This window comes from Coregonus lavaretus (genome assembly GCF_964263955.1).
Source record: "Coregonus lavaretus genome assembly, chromosome: 1".
NCBI lineage: Eukaryota > Metazoa > Chordata > Actinopteri > Salmoniformes > Salmonidae > Coregonus > Coregonus lavaretus.
Genome location: NC_139988.1, coordinates 89,694,176 through 89,715,932, shown reverse-complemented (window position 1 = coordinate 89,715,932; position 21,757 = coordinate 89,694,176). Strand labels below are relative to the sequence as shown.

General features: G+C 43.1%; 3 protein-coding genes across 6 annotated transcripts in view; 2 read left to right on the top strand and 1 right to left on the bottom strand.

Annotated features, from left to right (window-relative positions):
* Positions 1–989: 989 nt before the first annotated feature.
* LOC311134340 (5-hydroxytryptamine receptor 7-like) lies at positions 990–3,754 on the bottom strand (the record flags this gene model as incomplete). The annotated part of the gene is made up of 2 exons (XM_084167988.1): positions 990–1,800; positions 3,222–3,754. 2 exons carry the CDS (start codon positions 3,752–3,754, stop codon positions 990–992), a joined length of 1,344 nt encoding a protein of 447 aa, XP_084024114.1.
* Positions 3,755–8,523: 4,769 nt separating this feature from the next.
* LOC311142222 (C-signal-like) lies at positions 8,524–10,574 on the top strand. Its single transcript, XM_084177830.1, has 3 exons — positions 8,524–8,883; positions 9,306–9,483; positions 10,009–10,574. The coding sequence occupies exons 1-3, from the start codon at positions 8,560–8,562 to the stop codon at positions 10,293–10,295; spliced, it is 789 nt and encodes a 262-aa protein (XP_084033956.1). The 5' UTR covers positions 8,524–8,559; the 3' UTR covers positions 10,296–10,574.
* Positions 10,575–13,107: 2,533 nt separating this feature from the next.
* Positions 13,108–21,757, top strand: part of LOC311100676 (pantothenate kinase 1-like) — a 28,401-nt gene continuing 19,751 nt past the window's right edge. For 2 of the 4 annotated variants that reach the window (XM_084141624.1, XM_084141623.1), the window contains exons 1-2: positions 14,619–14,861; positions 20,804–21,156. In XM_084141624.1, coding sequence (XP_083997750.1) covers positions 14,834–14,861; positions 20,804–21,156 — 381 coding nt within the window. In that variant the 5' untranslated portion in view covers positions 14,619–14,833. Of the gene's footprint in view, positions 13,672–14,618; positions 14,862–20,803; positions 21,157–21,757 lie in introns of those variants that run through there. The other 2 variants (XM_084141621.1, XM_084141622.1) reach the window with 2 other exon arrangements.

Sequence of the window (21,757 nt, the reverse complement as noted above, 5' to 3'; positions counted from 1 at the left end):
CAACCGTTGAACTAAGCTCATGAGGCATTTCTAAGTTATATTCTTCAAGAATCAATGGGTATATCATTAATTTATGTACAAAAATGGATGTAGAAACTGCAGATTGCACCTTTAAGCAACAGCTAACCATCATTTATTGTTCTGAGGTGTCATGTTTGGGCAACCATAGCACAACTGGAAAATACAACACCCCATAGTTGATTTTTGACAGAGCCACACCACTGTTGCAGTGACATTCTGTACAAATAATGTTCTGTTCCATGCAACAGCTTACCATCATTGATTGCTGTGAGACATCATGTTTGTGCAACCATAGCACACCAAGGGGAAGAACCGTAAGGTCATGGACACAAAGACAATGACCATGGACTCACATTCAGATGGAAAGATTGCTTCTTATTTGTTTCATAATCAGACCTCTCCAATACTGTACCAGGGCTCTCCAACCCAGATCCTGGAGAGCTGTAGGTTTTCGCTCCAACCCCAATTGTAACTATCTCTCCAGGAACAGGGTTGGAGTTAAAACCTACAGGAGGGTATCTCTCCAGGAACAGGGTTGGAGTGAAAACCTACAGGAGGGTACCTCTCCAGGAACAGGGTTGGAGTTAAAACCTACAGGAGGGTATCTCTCCAGGAACAGGGTTGGAGTTAAAACCTACAGGAGGGTATCTCTCCAGGAACAGGGTTGGAGTAAAAACCTACAGGAGGGTATCTCTCCAGGAACAGGGTTGGAGTGAAAACCTACAGGAGGGTATCTCTCCAGGAACAGGGTTGGAGTTAAGACCTACAGGAGGGTATCTCCAGGAACAGGTTTGGAGAGCCCTGTTTTAGACTGTGTCTGGACATGCAAGATCTTGAGTAGAGGACCAGGCAAGCAGATACCATTTACCTAAGACTTTCTCAGTGTGGCAGCTCCCACAATACCACAACAAGAACACCATTTAGATGGCAGCTCCCACAATACCACAACAATAACACCATTGTCACATTTAGATAACAGAGTTAGTCTTTTCAACCAGTTTGAGGGCCTGGTGCATCCCGGCGGCAGACAGCTTGCGGTTGATATTGCGGTAGCGGCAACGCAGCAGGTTGCTGTAGGTGGTCCTCAGGTCCCTGTTGAAGAAGGCGTAGATAAACGGGTTGAGGAGGGAGTTGGCATAGCCCAGCCACAGCAGGGTCCTCTCCACCCACAAGGGCACACAGCTAGGGCAGTCCACCCTGCAGATGAAGGGTCTGGCCGTAGAGAGCAGGAAGAATGGCATCCAGCAGACGCTGAAGGCCCCTACCACGATCCCCAGGGTGGCCGCTGCCTTCTGCTCCTGCTTGAAGATGGACATGTTCCTCCGGTTGCTCCTCATGAGGCGCGAGAATCGCGTGCACTCCTCAACTTCCCTGTGGAGCCTCAGGGCGGCCGACACACAGTCCACGCTCTCCTCCTCCTCCTCCTGCTCCTCAATGGCCTCCTCCTCTCCCCCCCGCGCCTCCTCCTCCTCCCCGACCCGCGGGAAGCCCGTGATGGTGTGTTTGGCGGCGCTGAGCTTGGCGGCGCGGTAGATGCGGTAGTACATAATGAGCATGACGGACACAGGGATGTAGAACGCCACTGAGGTGGAGTAGATGGTGTAACCAAAGTCCTGGCTAATCAGACACACCTTGTTGTCGTTGACGTTCTGGGCCCAGCCGAAGAGGGGGGGCAGGGTGATGGAGGCGGAGAGGAGCCACACGGACACCACCATCTTGGCCATGCAACAGCCATTCTGCCTCACAGGGTAAGTCAGAGGCTTGGTTATGCCCAGGTACCTCAGAACGAACAACAAAAAAGCATATCATTAAATAGTTGCTAAACATAGACTGTCTATACATACAGAACATACTACTGTAAATACATTACATGAACAGAAAACACCTTCCAACAGAAAACAAACACTGGGGAGTTATTCACCCCAAATGAACTATAGCAATTATAATAAGATACTGTATAACAATCTTATTAGAATGTAGCCTATACTTATACTAGGCTATATAGCTAGGCTATACTTTTGAGAATGGAATTCCGAACTCCTTACGTGCTTGTATTAATATTATTACGACATGATAGGAGCAGAAGCAATGAGAGAGGGAGGCGCATAGGGCTGATATGGGGATGGAACCGCTGCAGGGAGAGAGGGAGACGCATAGGGCTGATATGGGGAGGGAACCGCTGCAGGGAGAGAGGGAGACGCATAGGGCTGATATGGGGATGGAACCGCTGCAGGGAGAGAGGGAGACGCATAGGGCTGATATGGGGAGGGAACCGCTGCAGGGAGAGAGGGAGACGCATAGGGCTGATATGGGGAGGGAACCGCTGCAGGGAGAGAGGGAGACGCATAGGGCTGATATGGGGAGGGAACCGCTGCAGGGAGAGAGGGAGACGCATAGGGCTGATATAGGGATTGGAACCGCTGCAGGGAGAGAGGGAGACGCATAGGGCTGATATGGGGATGGAACCGCTGCAGAGAGAGAGGGAGACGCATAGGGCTGATATAGGGATTGGAACCGCTGCAGGGAGAGAGGGAGACGCATAGGGCTGATATGGGGATGGAACCGCTGCAGGGAGAGAGGGAGACGCATAGGGCTGATATGGGGAGGGAACCGCTGCAGGGAGAGAGGGAGACGCATAGGGCTGATATGGGGAGGGAACCGCTGCAGGGAGAGAGGGAGACGCATAGGGCTGATATGGGGAGGGAACCGCTGCAGGGTGAAAATATGGTTCTGGAAGCGAAAGTGTTACCCACTCAATTTACTATGTAAATATGTATGATCGATTTAAAATATATATATATATATTTGATTTAGTTTAATTTAGTACACCAATTGGTGCCCATCCCGTATGGGATTATAATACACCATTTCATCAAATAGCCTATGTGTGCACGAAACACAATTTTTATTTAACAAATTAAATGCAATAAACAATTAAATGCATAATTAACAATCATAACAAAACGGATTTCACCTTGTCACACAACACAAACAATACACTTGTCCTTCTATGTAGGTAATAGCAGTGCTTCACCGGAGCTGGAGCTGAGTACCGGCACTTCAAATGTTCTACTGCTTGAGCTCAAAAGTATTGTGGAGCTCCTGCACCTAAATATAAACAGCACCGGCACCCAAAATGAGTACCGGCACCTATTTCAGTCCATCAATCACTGGTTACTAGGAGTTGGAATAGCACTTACCTGTCTATACTAATTACGCACAGCGTCATTATGGATGCAGTGCAACACATCACGTCCATGGCAATAAAAACATTGCAGAAGACTTGGCCAAAAACCCATTGCCCCCCAATAAGGTCCGTTATACTGACAAATGGCATAACTGCAAGCGCGATTGAAAGGTCGGCAACCGCCAGAGACACGATCAGATAGTTGGACGGCTGCCGCAACTTCTTCACAAAGCACACCGAAATCACCACCAGCAAGTTCCCGCAGATAGTAAACAGCGTGAGCATGGTGAGGATCGCTCCAATAAATACTTTCTCCACCTTGTCGTAGTTCAGAATTTGTTCCCCGCACCAGGTGCCATTCTCCATCAGCAGAGGTGAAGGCTGTGAAGTGGCGGATACCGCCTCTGCCGCCTCTTGCACAATCTTCAGCAAGTGTGGAACGAGCGCCTCCGAAATCATGTTTGTTGCGCCGGGCTCTTTTTCTCTCTCTATCACGTAAGATCTCATGTTGCTGTTGTTGAAAGTGCCATTTGCATCCACGACCATGCTGGTTGGTTTTTATCCATGAACATGCAACCCCCTTAAAATGCCTACTCACAGATGTGCATGTGTGATGTAAATGACTAATCTGCATCGTCCGCCCAGAGCGCACATTCATAGTAACCTAGTCAGAAACACGCACATTGCTCTATTTTGAGGACATTACTCATAACGCACGGCGTAACTGGACGCCACCTAGAAATAACAGCTCCTGGGGGGCATGTCAGCGCAATTATAGCTGAGTAACAAGCGACATCAGGAACAACTAGAATATTGGACTACTAGCAAATGTATTTAAAAACAAAACAAATGTATCAATGATTTATTCAAGACAATAAATAAATATGTCATTGGTCTGAATAGCCAACCAATCCAATGCGGCCATGGACAATTACGCATGGAGACACGGGGAACTGTATCCAAATACCTTCCATTTATTGGCTGTAATAGAGTTACAAAGTAGGCCTAATAATTATGTAGGCTGCAATATGGCCACAATAGAATCATTTTGGATTAAAAAGAAATTCATATATACTATAACAACTTATTGGAGCTGTGGTTGTTAGCAGGTCTAGGGGCTGGGAGACCTAGGATCAAGACCCGCAAGGGGCATTACACTGTCGCTGTTCGCATATAATCGTTACGTTGGTGTCAGAAGTAGGATGGAGCCCGTGAGGCCATTGTATGTGCACGTGAGGGACATAGAAAAAGGGTAAATCCATTTGAATTCAATCACTTTTTGACAGAATCCCTTTTAATTTGAACCAAACCTTCCATACATACTTGCCCATTGTAGAAGTGGTCAGAAAGTGACTTTTTGGAACTGTATGGCAAAACATTCAAGAGATAAACTAATTGTAAGTCGCTCTGGATAAGAGCGTCTGCTAAATGACTAAACATTTAAATATAAAGGTGCTCAAAGTTGACCTATTTTGCATACCCCACCTTTAAAAAAATATATACAAATTGTCTTCTTTTTATTTTTTTATTTGAATCTTAAAACGTCAATTAGGCATATCTAAAAACGCGCAAACTACTTATTTTTTAATATTCGCATATGTTGTAGCTTAGACCCTATTTTACATTATCTGAGGTTTTTGTGTCGTGCCCGCTCGCCATCGGTTGAGACACAACATGCTCTTGAATACAGGGTGGGTGTCATATTCTGACTGATTAATTTACTAAAATGGGAATCAAATTGAAATGTCGCCTTTCAAATGGCACCACAAAGATGGTTGGAGGTCCACACATCAGAGAATTTTGACTTGAATGGGAAAACATGTTGTTTTAAATCCTAATGTCAATTCTCCATAGGAAATCTATTGAAATCATAGAAATATAGATAATAGAATGGACATGACCATTTACATCTTTGTGCTAGTAATTAGAAGTTACAATTTCAATTCAATGTAGCGAGTTTAAGCCAACACCTAGCAACCTCGTCAAGAGGTTCGGACCTCATGGCGTAATGGTTAAGGTGCTGGCTTGACAGTCGCTGGTCGAGGCTTCCCGCCAAATATGAGCAAGGCACTTGACCATTAAGTGGTCCAGGCGCGCTGCTCCCAGCCTGTGAGGTTGGGTACTGGAACAGCAAAATAAAGAATATTCGTGCAAATGTGCAAATATAGTACTGATCGACACCTGATCACAGCAAAGTATGTCATAGGGCCATCATGTATTGAAGTGTGTTTATCTGACCTTCCTGCATTATTCATAAGACTAAAGTCAAATCGGCCGATTTCTTACAATACCCAAGATTATATGTTGAGGATTTTTGGAGTCACTTTTCAATTATCCTCTCCTCCTTGAGAAGCACAAAACAATACATGTAGGGGTTTCACCAGATATAGGCAAAAAAGTGACTATGAACCACTGAGCAGAATCGTTTATGTTGAGGACAGTATATTACATAGCACCACCGTGTGGCCTTATTGGGTATCAGTATTTGTCCTCATGGCAAAGCTGTGATCAACTTTAAAGTCTTTAGCTTAAAGTATTTTGAAGACACTGATGATTATTCAAACGAACCATCATCTTCAATTTGAATACACTGTAATCACTCCTGTGTTGGCTGGGGCTGCAGAGCAGAGCATCTTCCCAAATAAGATGGCAAGTGATGCTATAGCAATTGTTACATAGGACCCTTTCACATTGTTAAAAGTGTTACATAGGACTTTGATATGGTAGCAAGTTTGAACAGTAGGCTACACAAAAAAGCTGTTGACACATTATACGTTTTAAATTGAAAAAATCCCCACACAATAATTGTATATACATTTAATGTTATTCTCATGAGAGAAATTTGAATACTATACTGTAAAATATTATAACGTGTTTTACATTTAAAAATTTATAATTTGCTTTTAATTAGGCTAAAGAACTGTAGGTTAAAGGAAAGGTTCACTCATTTTGAATATTATAATGTTTTTGTGCATATCTGAGGGATGTTATATCGATTCCCTGGGTCATTTCATGTTTTCATGTGTTTCTGAGTTATTGGCGTTCAAGCAGGCAGAAATCCGGTCGGTATTACATAGCACCGTGACAAAGTCGCTCTCACTACACCGGAAGTTAATAGGAATTTGACTTTTAAGATCGCGAAAACGTCTATCATACATGTCATAACTCGGGAGGATGTCTTCAATCGAATGAGCCATTGATCATTTTCCTACCTCGAGAAATGTGTAATTTAACCGAGGGTCTAACACATTTTTCCTTTCGACCCCTTCCCAGTAGACGACGTCACGCACAGATGCGCGCTACTCTTGGCGGCAGTATTTAAGCCACCGCCATCTGCGCCCATTCAACATAGCCTAGATTTACGTTTTTATTACTTCTAAACAAAATAACCGTTTTGGGTTCTCATACGCTTACAGTTATGTTTTTATTCTTGCTTGAACAGTTGCTAAGATTATATTTGGTTGTGATCTTTGCAAAATAACTATTTTGGATGCAGCAGTTGTTAGCTAGAATGCTAACGCTCATTGATATAGGCTGTAGCAAAAGCTAGCCAAAGAGCCATTTTACTGGTTGATGTTGAAGTGTAAAAAAAACTGTGTAATGCAGTTGATTTGCGATGATGACACAAACATTATATTAAATCAGAATCATGTAATTACACATGCATAGCATTTACTTTTGGGTATGTCTACATTTTGCCATTACATTTAAGAGGTTAAAAGTATAATGCAGTTGATTTGCGATGATGACACAAACATTATATTAAGCAGGACATTCATACAAGCCTTAAAATCCAATTATAATCCAAAAGTAGTGTGAAATGCACTCATAAAAATCATGTAAATTGATTCTTTTTTTTTTGCTGGTGTTCTATAAGACCTCCCCCTTGTTCTGCCACCAATTTGCGCCCGTCACCCTCGTGCGGCAATGTTTGCAAACACAGAAAGGGGTCTATTGTACATTTACATTTACGTCATTTAGCAGATGCTCTTATCCAGAGCGACTTACATTATTATTATTTTTTTCATACCCCCTGTGGGAATCGAACCCACAACCCTGGCGTTGCAAACGCCATGCTCTGTAGACCCCGTGTAGCTCAGTTGGTAGAGCTCAGTTGGTAGAGCATGGCGCTTGCAACGCCAGGGTTGTGGGTTCGTTTCCCACGGGGGGCCAGTATGAAAATGTATGCACTCTGGATAAGAGCGTCTGCTAAAATGTAAATGTATTAGCTGCCTCTTTAGTCCAGATGCCAGAGAGATTATAGAAAGGAGATAGGAATCCAATGAATAATGAAACGTCCCACCCAGCAGACTGTTGACCAATCGCGTTTTACGTTGTCATGCTGCGTCACGCGGTTGCTAAACTAATTGTCACCCAATCCCTTCTCAAAGTCAGTGTATATGTCGAGAAACGTACCTATTCTCCTCGAAAGTACGTAATGTCACGATTACAACGCTATACGATACTACATATAACAAGTTAATTATTTCGGAAAATATTCGTAATGTTGTACTTCTTGTTGACGAAATTCGTGCTTATGTTGGGTTTTTGAGCTAGTGCCCAATAGACTCCCGTTCACTCCTTGAAGGATAGTACTCCTTGTCCCATAATCGCCCTGAATGCACCCGGCGGCCCATTGACGTGGAATGGACAACGTTTCCCATCTCCACAAAAGTATATCTGCCGTTGCGAATGTCAGACTCCACTGTGAGGCACATCGACCTGCAGGTTGAACATGGAGATATTGTAGACTCCTAAATTGATAGTGCAGTTTGTTTAGGCCATTTTACATCTAACTAGCTACTTTACATGCTGATATTGTCTCTGGTATTATTGTGTGGAGCTACGTTTGCTAGCTAGCTAACTAGCCAGCCCATAGAGAGAGCATTGCATTGTGGATGTTGTAGTCAACTTGAGGTGCAACAGATTTCCACAACGATTTTCCATGTTGCTACCAACCTTATTATAACTCCAAAATGAAATATTTTTTCACAAAAAAATATTGTTCTCACATATTAGTATTATTGAACACTGTAAATTAAAGGAATGAGTGGTTTTGGGTGGATTTTTCCTTGAATGGTTGTGTTAACATTGTCTATATGGAATACAGTTTCATGATATTACAAGGGTATAGAATGTTAAGATCACAAAGGGCCTAGATCTCATTAATTCACCAGTGAGATGTTTGGTATACCAATGAATGGCAGAGAGTTGACATGACAGCGCTAACAGAAAGGCTAGCTAGACTGACGAGTGTTCGTTACAAAACAAAAGCACGTTGGGTTGTGTAAGTTTCCTTCTCTACGACCCACAGAGGGCGTTGCTGTGGGTTCATCACATTCACGTGTGTCATGGCTGCCGTAGCACTGGTACAGGGTGCGAGTAGGGGACTTGGACTCGAATTTTGCAGAAATATCTTAATAAACAAAGCCCCAGGAGCAGTGATCGCGACATGCAGAAATCCGGACACTGCTGCGGAGTTGATGAGCTTAGTTGCGCAACACCCGGGAAAAGTGACAGTTCTGAAACTGGACGTAAGCAGAGAAGATGACATCCAAGACGCGGCTGAACATGTTAAAAAGGCATTCGGCAAAGTTGACCTGATCATCAACTCCTCAGCGATGCTTCATCCCTCTGGCAAAGGCGAGACCAGCCTGAGGGATGTTTCTGCACAGGTAAACTAGCTAAAACGAGTCAAGTCATACAACTGTCAGTGATGGAGCTGGTCAAAAGTGAAACAAACGGATTGTTGAACAGTTCAAGCTAATCTGTGATAGGTACAAAGCTGGGCTAAATTGGCAAATACATTTTTGGAATTTCAAATCAATTACAGTTATTTTCTTGAAGAAAATTGTACAACTTTAATAGCCATCAGAAGCCATAATATATTTACTTATTGATTGTAACAGTGTCATTCAACATTCTTCACAACATGGTTAAAACTATCATGTGGATGTCATGGACTGTCAGTCCTTAAATTGAGAGCACTGTCTATGGATTTGAGAGGTGTTACATTTTCCCAGCCCCATCCCTCAGCTGTATACCTTTTAACAAGTGGTTTTTCAAATTGCAGACTCATTCATTGTTGTGTTTTTAGGGAATAATCTCAACATTGACAACAAACACTGTGGGACCATTGGTGATGGCCAAGTACTTCGCTCCACTATTGCAGAAGGGTAGTGGTGCATTTGGCCAGCAGCCGCCAGAGAAAGCCAAACAGCATAGTGGGATCATTGTCAACATCACCGCAAAAGTCGGATCCATCGGTGATAACGGTATGCATCATATGTATAATTTCGGAAGTCAATCCCATCAATCATAGAATCATCTTAATTGATCGAATTGTTAAAATATTAAAGAAATCCTTATGAATGGCCCTTATTTGCCCTCCTGTAGCTCAGTTGGTAGATCATGGCGCTTGCAACGCCAGGGTTGTGGGTTCGTTTCCCACGGGGAGCCAGTATGAAAAATGTATTCACTCACTAATTGTAAGTCGCTCTGGATAAGAGCCAAAAAAAAAAGAATGATGAAGTGTCTAATGGCTTCTTCTATATCTAATAGAGCACATTGATGTAGGCTAATATGATTTGACAGTTTTATCAACTTAAGTTTGTGGTTACACATTCACACATCAAGCAGTCTATACTTGTCGTTTAAAAGCAAAGGTCATTGTGGGGGGGTGTAGGGGGGTGTGGGGGGGGGGGGGGGGGGGTGCATTATATAGCCTGCATGTGGCCATTCAACTTGTAATTTGAACAACTTCAGAATAAGTCTGTGTCTGTCTGTGTCTGTCCATCTAGGTCTTGGCGGGTGGTACAGCTACAGAATGTCCAAAGCAGCACTTAACATGGCCACACGTAACCTGTCCATCGAGCTGGGGAGGAGCAGGCCCAGAGTGGTGTGCGTGTCCATGCATCCCGGCACAGTGAATACCGATTTGTCCCGCCCCTATCACAAGAACGTGCCCAAGGACAAGCTCTTCAGCACAGGCCACTCCGTGCACTGCCTCATGAGCATTATAGATAGCCTGAATATTGACAAAACAGGGAAGGCCTACAACTGGGACGGTTCAGAACTGCCCTGGTGAAAAATAACAACACTACGCACATTCCTCGACAAAGCTTGCCAACCTCAGTCAACTCAGGTTCATCTTATATTTTGACCGACTGTACCAACTGTACCCAAAATAATGAGTTTCCGCGTATGGGGATTTCCATGAATGATGGTGGTATCTTGTATCCTGGTATAGTGATATTACATGAATGATGATGATATGTTGTGTCCTGGTATAGTGATATGGTGGTATATTGTGTCCTAGAAGCTGGCATGAGAAAATAAAGATACTTTAGTGCTGTTGTTTTACTTATATTGAAATTGAATTATTATCGGTGTAAGATTCTTGGTAAAAGAGTGACAGTAATACAGACCCTTCCTTCAACCCCTCAAATAGATCATGAAAAGTTTGGGGCTTCTTTTTGAAACAACGAAAGCAATAAAGAGAAATGATAAGAGTACTGTCAAAAAATCTTATTGAAAAGGTGATCTGTTGCATTCTATTGGTGATGTGATACTTTGGAATAGCTTCTTTCTTTAGTTCTGTAAATTTGTTCAGGAGCTGCTGGTTATGAGATTAATTAAACACCAAAGACAACATATCCTACTTGTTCCAAATATAAAGAGCAAACCTCTGACAGCCCATTTGTTCTCTTTATACTACTTAATATTTCTGGCCACTAGATGGTGTTAATATTTCAGTTTTCCAACACAAGTCAGGCAACCCTCCGTTTTTTTTATCTATGGACAATAGTCAAAATTCAATTTGCCAGGTGAAAGCCTACTCTACACCAAGCCTATTTGAAACCACTCCTCATAGGCTACATGCTTAATGAGTCTTTATTCACAAGACATTTGTGATGCAAATATGACAGGAACTGCACATACTGGTGGACATGTAAGTCCTACAAAGATTGCAGACATGAACAAGACAAGGATAAAATCTCTCATAGGGTGAAACCGATGATTAGAGTAAAACAAACTTTTTGATTTCAACAGACACAAATAATATCCTTTTAGGCACTTGTTACATGGTGCAGACAGAACAATCAGATTATCACACACTGGTGTGCATATAGGCCAAGGGTTATTGTAGTTTTTTATTTATTTATTTTTTACATAGAGTTAGTATAATAACAATAAATCCCCATAAAAATCTGTCAATTTAAGTTAGAGATGTGCCCTAGCTGCGGTGAAAGGTGACAGAGTTAGAGCGGTGTTTGTCAGACCAGGAGGCATCCCGAAAATCAGTCTTCTCACTAAATAACGTCTGTAGCGTCTGAGCATCTGAACGGCTACAAACTATTACTATGGAAACTGTTACTATGGAAACTATTACTATGCCCTCTTATGGAAAGATGAGACTCTCACGAACACGATGGTGTTCTCCGTTTTCCTCTACGACCCCCACAAGAGTCTTGAGACTCTTCTGAAGTTGGTACAGCCGATCTGCCAACTTCTGTCTGTAGCGTCCGAACAGTTTGGGCTTCCCCTCTGTGGAAAGGTGAGACTCTAGGACGCCCACAGCTCTCACAGGACTGTTTAGTGCCAAAAATAAGGGGTTAAATACATGTAATAAAACAATTTAATGTTTCCTGATCTTTCTTATATCTCTCAGATATACAACAGACACTTCAGAAACTTCCTTTTGATTTTTTGGGGGGACTATCTGTTGTTCCATATAGTGAATCTGTTATTCAATGCGTTTGTATGGGCTAATAGCAGTAAGTCAATGTTCCCATGTTTCAGAGTAAACGCTGTAGTGTAGCAAAGGCTATATGTCCGCTCAATCGGAAATTACCTTCAAAAGCCGCAATGCCCATAATCTGTGATTGGATTGAATCCCGGCCCTAGTTTGGTTTGGTTTGGTTATTTTCTATTAGTAGCCTACACACAATCGCAGCTAAAAGCTTTGTTCCTACAAACATTTATAGTATAGCTAGATAAATAAACAACTGATTGAAATACTAAATTAACACTACTTTAAAATACATAATTTAACTACACAGTAATTAATCAGTCTCACAAACTACTGAAACTAAGGGATAGAGAGCTTTAGGAACAGTTTCACTCATGAACCTGAGTAGCCTAGCCTCAGCAGCCTAGGTCTAATCATGATGCAAGTATATGAATAACAGGTTGGCCTGCAAGGCTGTTACACAACAATTTCCACTCGGAATATTTGACTGTACTGTCGGTGTTCACAGTAGGCCTATGGCAAAATAATATAACTTCTTATAAATATATATTCTGATCAAATCATATCAACCTCACCAGACCAGATGTTAGTGTGTGCCCAGATAAGAACCACTTAAAAATAAATGTGAGGAACAATCCCTGTACAGTTTGTGCCAGAACAAAACAGAAGGCAATGATGGCAACACCCAAAGACGCACTCTTGAGTTATGCAGGCTACAAACTATCAACAACTCACCGTTCACCTCTGACCCACAGAGATGCACAGGTGTAAACACATTTTCATAATCACATGTGAAAAGCAAGGTTTGGGGAAAAACAACATGACACAGCGAGAAGTAAACAGCTAGTCTGTGTTTGTGTGTTATAAATCATCTCAACATGACTGTCTAGGCTACTAACATCACGAATGACCATTGCATGATGCATACCTTAGAAATATGGCAGAGCCATGGCTGAACGTTACTCCAGAGAGAATAACATTTAATAACCTTACAATAATTAAATGATCCATTGCCTAGGCTATAACACGACTGTTCTGCTTATTAGGCACATAAAACTGAACGCTAGTTTTGTATTTTCTCTATAGAACAGGAGCGCATTGCCTGTGTCCCCGGGAGAGGGCAAACCGGTTCGGGTGCCATTATGTGTGACGTAACTAGCTAGCTAACAACCTGGCTGTTTGACTCCCGCAGCGGACTGTTAAGTGGGAAAATGAGCTCGACCAAACCGTGTTTTAGCGGATAAGGTCTTCACACCTTTTATCAACAGAATAAAGGTTATCGGTACCAAGAGCGGATAAATATTTTCTACCATTTAAGAGCAATTTCATATGAAACACATTTTCCCTTGAGCGGGTTGCATTTTATCGCACGGGCTAACGTCAGCTATAGCAGCTCGTTTCCTTTAGCTTGGTAGCAAGCCTTCTATCACACGTAGCTAGTTAGCTGCAACAATGGATAAAGCCAAATCAATTATCGATAAAAAAGGGTCGGGATCGTGTTATGCCAACGGACTGCAAAGGGGGTTTCATTCTCAGGCTAACAACGGTGGATGCAATGCATACAAATCAAGTGGAAACTGTAGTGGTGCTAGTAGCAATGTTGAACACTTCCATCATCTGCATACCTATGATGTCGAAGCCAATGGGTCCTCTCCTGCGAAAAGATGCAGGTTACGAAGAAGAGTTGAATCAGTGAAGAGGAACAGGCCACGTAAGTGTCGCTGTCAATGGGTTTTGCAGGTGTAGCTTTTGCATTTAGTCATTTAAGGGTTTTACTCATCAAATGACACAATTACAATATGTTACATTAGGCTTCATCAGGGGTTTTCAAACATCACCTCGGTGACCCCCACCAGCCATTCCATCTATTTGAACTATTCTTCCACAGCTATCACATTCACACCGGATTCAACTTGTCAACTACTCATCAAGCACTTAAGTAGATGGATCAGGTGAGCTAGTTCAGGGCTACAATAACATTGTGAAACGCCCGGGGGTCCTCGGGGAGAGGTTTGAAAACCACTGGGTTACACGCATGCTGCAGGCAGTTGAATGTAGAGAAGTTGCATAGTCAGCTGGCCATAGCTATGCATGGAGATACTGACATCTTGCATAATCATATGGGTTTGCGAGGCAGCCGCGGTGTTTTGGTCGCTGCACGTGTATTGTATATACAGTATGAACAGTATTTTTCAATTCCTTTTTTCTATTGCTAGGTAGTTGATGGAATCGAACGGTTCTCATCATCAGCTATAGCCTATATTGCTTCCTGGTAGGCCCCCTATGTGTAACACATTGTAAATGTACTTGGCGAATAAAGGTGATTCTGAATCAAGGGACTGTGGCTGCTGCGACTATCATGACTGCTTTTGTCTGTCAGCAAACCATTCTATTAAACTATTTTTTTCTCATAATCTTGACGATAATGTCCTGGATATGAGCTATCGTTAGTTCCAGCTACGTTGTTTTTAATGGAGCTACGTTGTTTTAGAAAATAAGTGACTCCTTTTGTTTTTGCAATGGGGACACCGTGATTGGTTTCTTCTCAGTCAGAAGTTGTGCTGAAATCGCTCCTGATAAGAAGGCTTGGCGTACTTCGGCCAATTAGCGGCCGCCCTCTGTCTCGGCAAGGCTGGGTTAAAGAGCCAGGCCACCGCCCCCGAATGTACACAATTCCCTTTCCCCTGGTTTCTAGGATGCTGTTAAAGAAGTTACAACTTTTAGTCGAAGTCACAGTACAAAAAAAAGTTGCGTTTTCTTTGCTGTATAAACTGGGGAAACTAAAATAATTGTAAACACTGATCTTAACTTTGCAGGCCTGTATTTTTTTCGGGTATTAATAAGTATTTTTGCATGCACCTGAGCGCATCGATATGAAGCTGAGAAATGTGAAGAAGCCAGGTAAGTTGTTTGCTATTGTTTACATGACAGTGGAATTTGAGACTCTCGAAACTCGAACATATGATGGGAATAGGGTAGTGTTAATTTGTCAGCGTAGACTACAATTGTTGTCCCAAGTAGGGCACTTCTGAACTGCCATTATTGAACAACACCCTCTGGGACATTGATAAACATTCTTTTCGGTGTTGTTGAGCTGAGTTTCTTTCTAGAAAAGACCTAGGGCAAGTTCAACGGTCCACTGGCTTAGCCTGCTAGTCAGCATTCCTCTCTGCTCCATCTCTAATTGTGTTAGACCTGAGAGAGAATTGTCTGCTGTGCCCTAGTTGTCGCGCCAGCCTGGTCTCATAGACTAGACGTAGCATAGTAAAAGTAAATGTAAATCAAAGAAACTGGAATTTGTATGATATGTTACCTTTGGTATGGTTACAAAAGACAAAATGTTACTTAAGGGAAAAACGAAAGTAGGGTGGTTGGTCGAGAAGGGTGCAATTGCGGCCTGCAATTCGAGGCGTTCCTGCATGTTGGGGTGTTGCTACATGTTGGCATGTGGGTGTTGCTGCATGTGGGTGTTGCTGCATGTTGGCATGTGGGTGTTGCTGCCTGTTGGCATGTGGGGTGTTGCTTCATGTGGGGTGTTGCTTCATGTGGGGTGTTGCTGCATGTGGGGTGTTGCTGCATGTGGGGTGTTGCTGCATGTAGGTGTTGCTTCATGTGGGTTGTGTCGCTGCATGTAGGTGTTGCTTCATGTGGGGTGTTGCTGCATGTGGGATGTTGCTGCATGTAGGTGTTGCTTCATGTAGGGTGTTGCTTCATGTGGGGTGTTGCTGCATGTGGGGTGTTGCTGCATGTGGGGTGTTGCTGCATGTAGGTGTTGCTTCATGTGGGGTGTTGCTGCATGTGGGTTGTTGCTGCATGTGGGGTGTTGCTGCATGTAGGTGTTGCTTCATGTGGGGTGTTGCTGCATGTGGGGTGTTGCTGCATGTAGGTGTTGCTTCATGTGTGGTGTTGCTGCATGTGGGGTGTTGCTGCATGTGGTGTTGCTGCATGTGGGGTGTTGCTGCATGTGGGGTGTTGCTGCATGTATGTGTTCCTGCATCTGCAGCAACCCTCATTATACTTTCATTTATATATTTTTTAGTTAGGACAGGTGGGAGGCGGGGGCACTCCAGTAAAGTAGGGGGCATTAATGCACAATGATGTTGGATGCCAGCCACCGATAAACTCCACAGAAGAATGGACGGGGGTGACAACAGTAGCTAACCCTACACCGGTAGACAGTGTCCTTCACCCCCGACTGTCGGACACTGTTTCTCCGCTGTTCTCTTAACAACGGCAAGGGCATGTGTTTGGCAGGCGGGAGCAAATTACACAGTGCTAGCTTAGCCAGCTAGTCCTAAGGAGGACACCGGTACACAGCAGGCGGGAGGCGGGGTCGACACAGTGTCGCTAACTATCATGCTAGCTAGCACACAGTGTTGTTAACTATCAAGCTAGCTAGTTCACTGTGTCGCTAACTGTCAAACTAGCTAGGACACTATGTCGCTAACTTTTAAGCTAGCTAGTACACTGTCACTAACTATCAAGCGAGCTAATACACTGTGTCGCTAACTATCAAGCTAGCTAGCACACTGTGTCATTGACTATCTGCTGTGCTATTGGGAGGCGGGGACGACCAATGGGGTGCTCGGGGGGGGCGTTCATGCAGGAACCAATGGGATGCTTGATGATCACATGCAGGAACTCCCCGAATTGCGGGCTGCAGTTGCACCCTGTTGGGTTGGTCAGGCGTGTACGTCTAGCAAAGGTTAAGTCTCATCAAGGGGAACATTAGGATTTTAGCTAATTAGCAACTTTGCAACTACTTACTACTTTTGATCTACTTTGCAACTACTTAGCATGTTAGCTAACCCTTCCCCTAACCATAACACTTTAGCCTAGCTAACCTTAACCCCTAGCCTAGCTAATGTTAGCCACCTAGCTAACATCAAATTGGAATTCGTAACATATCATACATTTTGCGAATTCGTAACATGGTAATACATATGAAATGTAGCATATTTGACTAATCTGAGTGTCGAGGATTCACCTTTACTATGTTACGTCTACCCCTGAGTCCAGGTTGGTCGCATGTCCCCCTCTGTTTTTAGAGATTTCCAGTGGAAGCATCCATCCACACCAGCAGTTAATGTCTTGGTCTTTTCGAGTGTATTACGGTATCAATATTCAGATACGTTTTTGGAAAGAGCCTGATTGTTCACAGCAAAGCCCATATGTTGGTTAATCATTAATCAGTTGTTTCAAATCTCAATGGTGATCTTTGGTGCCGTTTGATGGGTCTGACCCTGAGATTTTTTCATATGCTGATGTTGCAATGTATACTTCAAGTTCACTGAAGCCATTTTAAACCATCAACTATATGATTTAAACCACTAACTATGTCTAATGCCATGCAGTATGTAGGCACATAAAAGGCAAACGGGGTGGCAGGTAGCCTAGTGGTTAAGAGCGTTGGGCCAGTACACAGCCCATCTGAAATTAGCCAGCCCAACTACCTCATCCCTATATTGTTATTTATTTTGCTCATTTGTACCCCAGTATCTCTATTTGCACATAATCTCTTGCACATCTAGCATTCCAGTGTTAATACTAATTGTAATTATTTTGCACTATAGCCTATTTATTGCCTTACCTCCATAACTTGCTACATTTGCACACACTGTATATATATATGTATTTCTGTTGTATTTTTGACTTTGTTTTGTTTTACCCCATATGTAACTCTGTGTTGTTGTTTTTATAGCACTGCTTTGCTTTATCTTGGCCAGGTCGCAGTTGTAAATGAGAACTTGTTCTCAACTGGTTTACCTGGTTAAATAAAGGTGAAATAAAAAAAAAACTTGTTGATGTGCCCGTGAGCAAGGCACTTAACCCTAATTGCTCCTGTAAGTCGCTCTCGATAAGAGTGTCTGCTAAATGACTAAAATGTCAAACGTAAATACAAACTGAGGCTATAGATGAACATATCAGTAACACACAATGTACCTAAATGGTGTGATCAATATCAGCGTAATTATAGAGATTTCAAATGAGCCCTAATTGATCTGAAGTGGTGTAGCGTATTACACAAGATGCACATTCAGCTTGGCAATGCCCTCAACATTCTTGCTGAGCTCTCATTTGGATAACCTCAAGTCTTAACATTTACCATTGATTATTATAGCTACAGGTTATCTACCCAGGGATATTGCATGAAGTACTGCATCAGTTGGTTAAAGAAAACACTCTTCCTATTTGCCTACATCTAAGCTGGTAATGAATTGATCAATACTGTACTTAAATATGCTCTGACTTTTTAGTATCAATGAATCATAACATCACACCAGGTTATTTGGCAGCCACTGCAGAAAATTCCAAAATTAGACGCGTTTAGAAAAACGTTGGCTAAAACCACGGTGTAGGCTAACCAATATAAAGCCTTTCAATGGAGCATCTGGGAGTAGTGTGAAGTTGACCCTGATCAGTTTAGCATTTTCCACACTAATGGTTAAGGTTAGGATTGGGTTTGGGGAAGCTGATCCTAGCTCAGTACCTAGGGGAACCTTCACCCAGGAGTGTGAGGAGGAACGGTCGGTTTTGAAAGTGTCGTTGTCTTTGTTTGCACGGAACGTCTCTCATAAAGAGATCCCAGATTAGAGATCTGTCAATTTTCTACCACTAGTTACAGTTCACAGATGACTGACACGTTTTGTGGACACTGACACTGGTTTCACTGGTATGTGTAGGTCCATTTTATTTATACTTTTTTTTGTTGTTCACCTTTATTCACCAGGAAAAGCCCATTGAGACACACTGTTTTGCAAGGGAGACCTGTCCAAGAAGGCATCAGCAATCAATACAACATTACACAATACAAGCAACACAACAATACTATCCAATGAAGGGTGGGTTCTGGTCTCTTGGTTTATAATGGAAATCAAGAGGAGGGGTGGAGTATGGTAGACTACACAAGGGTTGGGCTCCATTCCATTTCAATTCCAGTCAATTCAGAAAGTAAACCAAATTCCAATTCTAAATGTTCCTCATTGAAAAGCATTGAAGAGAATTGGAATTTCAATGTACTTCCTGAATGTAAATGGAATTGAGCCCAACCTTGGTCTACACCGTATGTCCCATCACTAATCCTGTAGCATTGATAGAGTAAAGAGAAAGTTAGGGAACAGAACATTTTCAAAACCCACCTGAACGCCAACAGATATTACGATTTATAGCGACATGTCATACAGGATGTGAACGAGCATCACATACCAGAACTAGAAGACATTCTGAATGAAGAACACCTACAGATGGATATGAATGTAGATAAAAATCTTATCTCTTCTGTGATTTTCCATCTCCACCATACAGCCTCTCTATTCACACTTCCTCTCTCTACTGACACTCACTCACTCACTCACTCACTCACTCACTCACTCACTCACTCACTCACTCACTCACTCACACAAAGCACCTACAGCAGGGCAGGGCAGGAGTCTCACTGGTGGGGTGACTTTCATGTGCTCCCTGATAAAGAATGATTCTACTACCCCCAACTGCCCCTAACCCTGCTCCCTGAAAAAGAATGATTCCACTACTCGGGAGGCTGGTTTGCCTCTCATCTAGTAATCCTTCAACCTAAGGAAAGCTTGTAGCAGTCTCATTCCATCAGTTGTTAGGGTTAGGGTTAGGGTTAGGGTTAGGGTTAGGGTTATGGTTATGGTTAGGGTTAGGGTTAGGGTTAGGGTTAGGGTTAGGTCCCTCAAGCTAAGGAATGCTTGTAGCAGTAGACCCTGGTCTCATTCCATCAGTGGTTAGGGTTAGGGTTATGGTTAGGGTTAGGGTTATGGTTAGGGTTAGGGTTAGGGTTAGGGTTAGGGTTAGGTCCCTCAAGCTAAGGAATGCTTGTAGCAGTAGACCTTGGTCTCACTATCAGTTGAGGGTCCACTTCCCGGTATGTTTTCATGGAATCCTATCAGATATGGTATAACCAGTTTTGGCAGAATGTTATATAATCACTTTATAGAGGTCTTGCACACTAATTGAACTCTGGGAGTCATAATCTCAACGCAGACTTTGCCTCTTGTCAAGTAGTGACTCTCCTAAACCTAGATATGACATTTGACCAGAAAAGAGGCTTCTTTAGAACAGAATAACTTGTCTACCAGCAAAGAGGCTGCTTTAGCAAGCAAGCAAGTTTATTTATATAGCACAATTCATACATCGAAGCAATTTAATGTGCTTTACAAAGATGTTTATCAAAAATTATGAAAACATCATAATAATAAAAATACAATAAAAAAACAAAACATATAAAGATTAAAAATAAAAATAAAAAAATAAGATAAAAACATAGGAAGCTCTAAGGCTAAACAGTGTGGTTCAGTTTAAGTGCTCAGTCGTAGGCACGTGAAAAGAGAAGTGTTTTTAACCTGGATTTAGAACAGAATAACTGGTCTACCAGCAAAGAGGCCTCATTCTATGATGCATCTCAATGAATGTTCATCCCTGAAATATAAGTGCGACTGTAATGCCCCCGCCCACACCCCAAAAAACCCCAACAACAAACACCACCACTCTAGGAAAAATAAAAAATATTCATCTCGAAAGCAGGTTTCCATGTCAACTTGAGCTGTGTTGTAGCTGTGAATTTAGCCTACAGTGTTTATTTTTTAATTTTTACTCCACCTATCTGCCTGGTCTGCATGCGTAAGCAAACATATGTACAAATAACCTACTTAAAATGGCACCACCAGCCATTGAAATATCTCAAATGAGATAATAATAATAATAATAATATGCCATTTAGCAGACGCTTTTATCCAAAGCGACTTACAGCTGAAACAACCGGGAAACGATGTGGTAATAACATCTTCAATGCTTATGTATCTCTCGCTTTGCCTTGACAGCCTTCCCCTGGTTCGGGATGGACATCGGCGGTACTCTGGTGAAGCTGGTCTACTTCGAGCCCAAGGACATCACGGCGGAGGAGGAGCAGGAAGAGGTGGAGAGCCTGAAGAGCATCCGTCGCTACCTGACCTCCAACACGGCGTACGGGAAGACGGGCGTGCGAGACGTTCACCTGGAGCTGAAGAACCTGACCGTGTGCGGCCGGACGGGCAACCTGCACTTCATCCGCTTCCCCACGCAGGCCATGCACCGCTTCATCCAGATGGGCCGGGACAAGAACTTCTCCAGCCTCCACACCACGCTCTGCGCCACTGGCGGCGGGGCCTACAAGTTTGAGAATGACTTCAGAACGGTGAGTGATCGGGAGAGTCTCCTTTGGGCAAAAGACCGTCCTCGACTCCTCTGTCCTCTCTCCTCCTTGATCCGGAAACCGATAAGTGGTCAAGAAGAGCGTCAATACGTTAGTTTTTTGAAACACTGGGCTCTGGACCTTTTTGAACCCTGTGCTCTACTGTACTGGTGTTGAAACGTGGTGTGTTGTCATAAAGTTCATTGTGGTGCCGGCTGGCTGTGCTTCTCTGCTTTGTTATATAACCAGTCATTCATCATCATTAACCCTGACTGCTGTTTGCTTTATACACATGCTCTGATCTTACTCTGCATGATTTGATTTGCCTCACACCACATCTCCTTTCTGTCTGTCTGTCTGTCTGTCTGTCTGTCTGTCTGTCTGTCTGTCTGTCTGTCTGTCTGTCTGTCTGTCTGTCTGTCTGTCTGTCTGTCTGTCTGTCTGTCTGTCTGTCTGTCTGTCTGTCTGTCTGTCTGTCTGTCTGTCTGTCTGTCTGTCTGTGTCTCTCTCTCTTTCTCTCTCCCTCTCTCTCTCTCTCTCTCTCTCTCTGTCTCTGTCTCTGTCTCTGTCTCTGTCTCTGTCTCTCTCTCTCTCTCTCTCTCTC

Bases quoted from the DNA above. Each gene is read 5' to 3' on its own strand.
- LOC311142222 (XM_084177830.1), top strand. From the start codon at position 8,560: ATGGCTGCCGTAGCACTGGTACAGGGTGCGAGTAGGGGACTTGGACTC. The intron at 8,884-9,305 runs GTAAACTAGCTA...TTGTGTTTTTAG, and splicing joins TGAGGGATGTTTCTGCACAG to GGAATAATCTCAACATTGAC. The intron at 9,484-10,008 runs GTATGCATCATA...CTGTCCATCTAG, and splicing joins CGGATCCATCGGTGATAACG to GTCTTGGCGGGTGGTACAGC.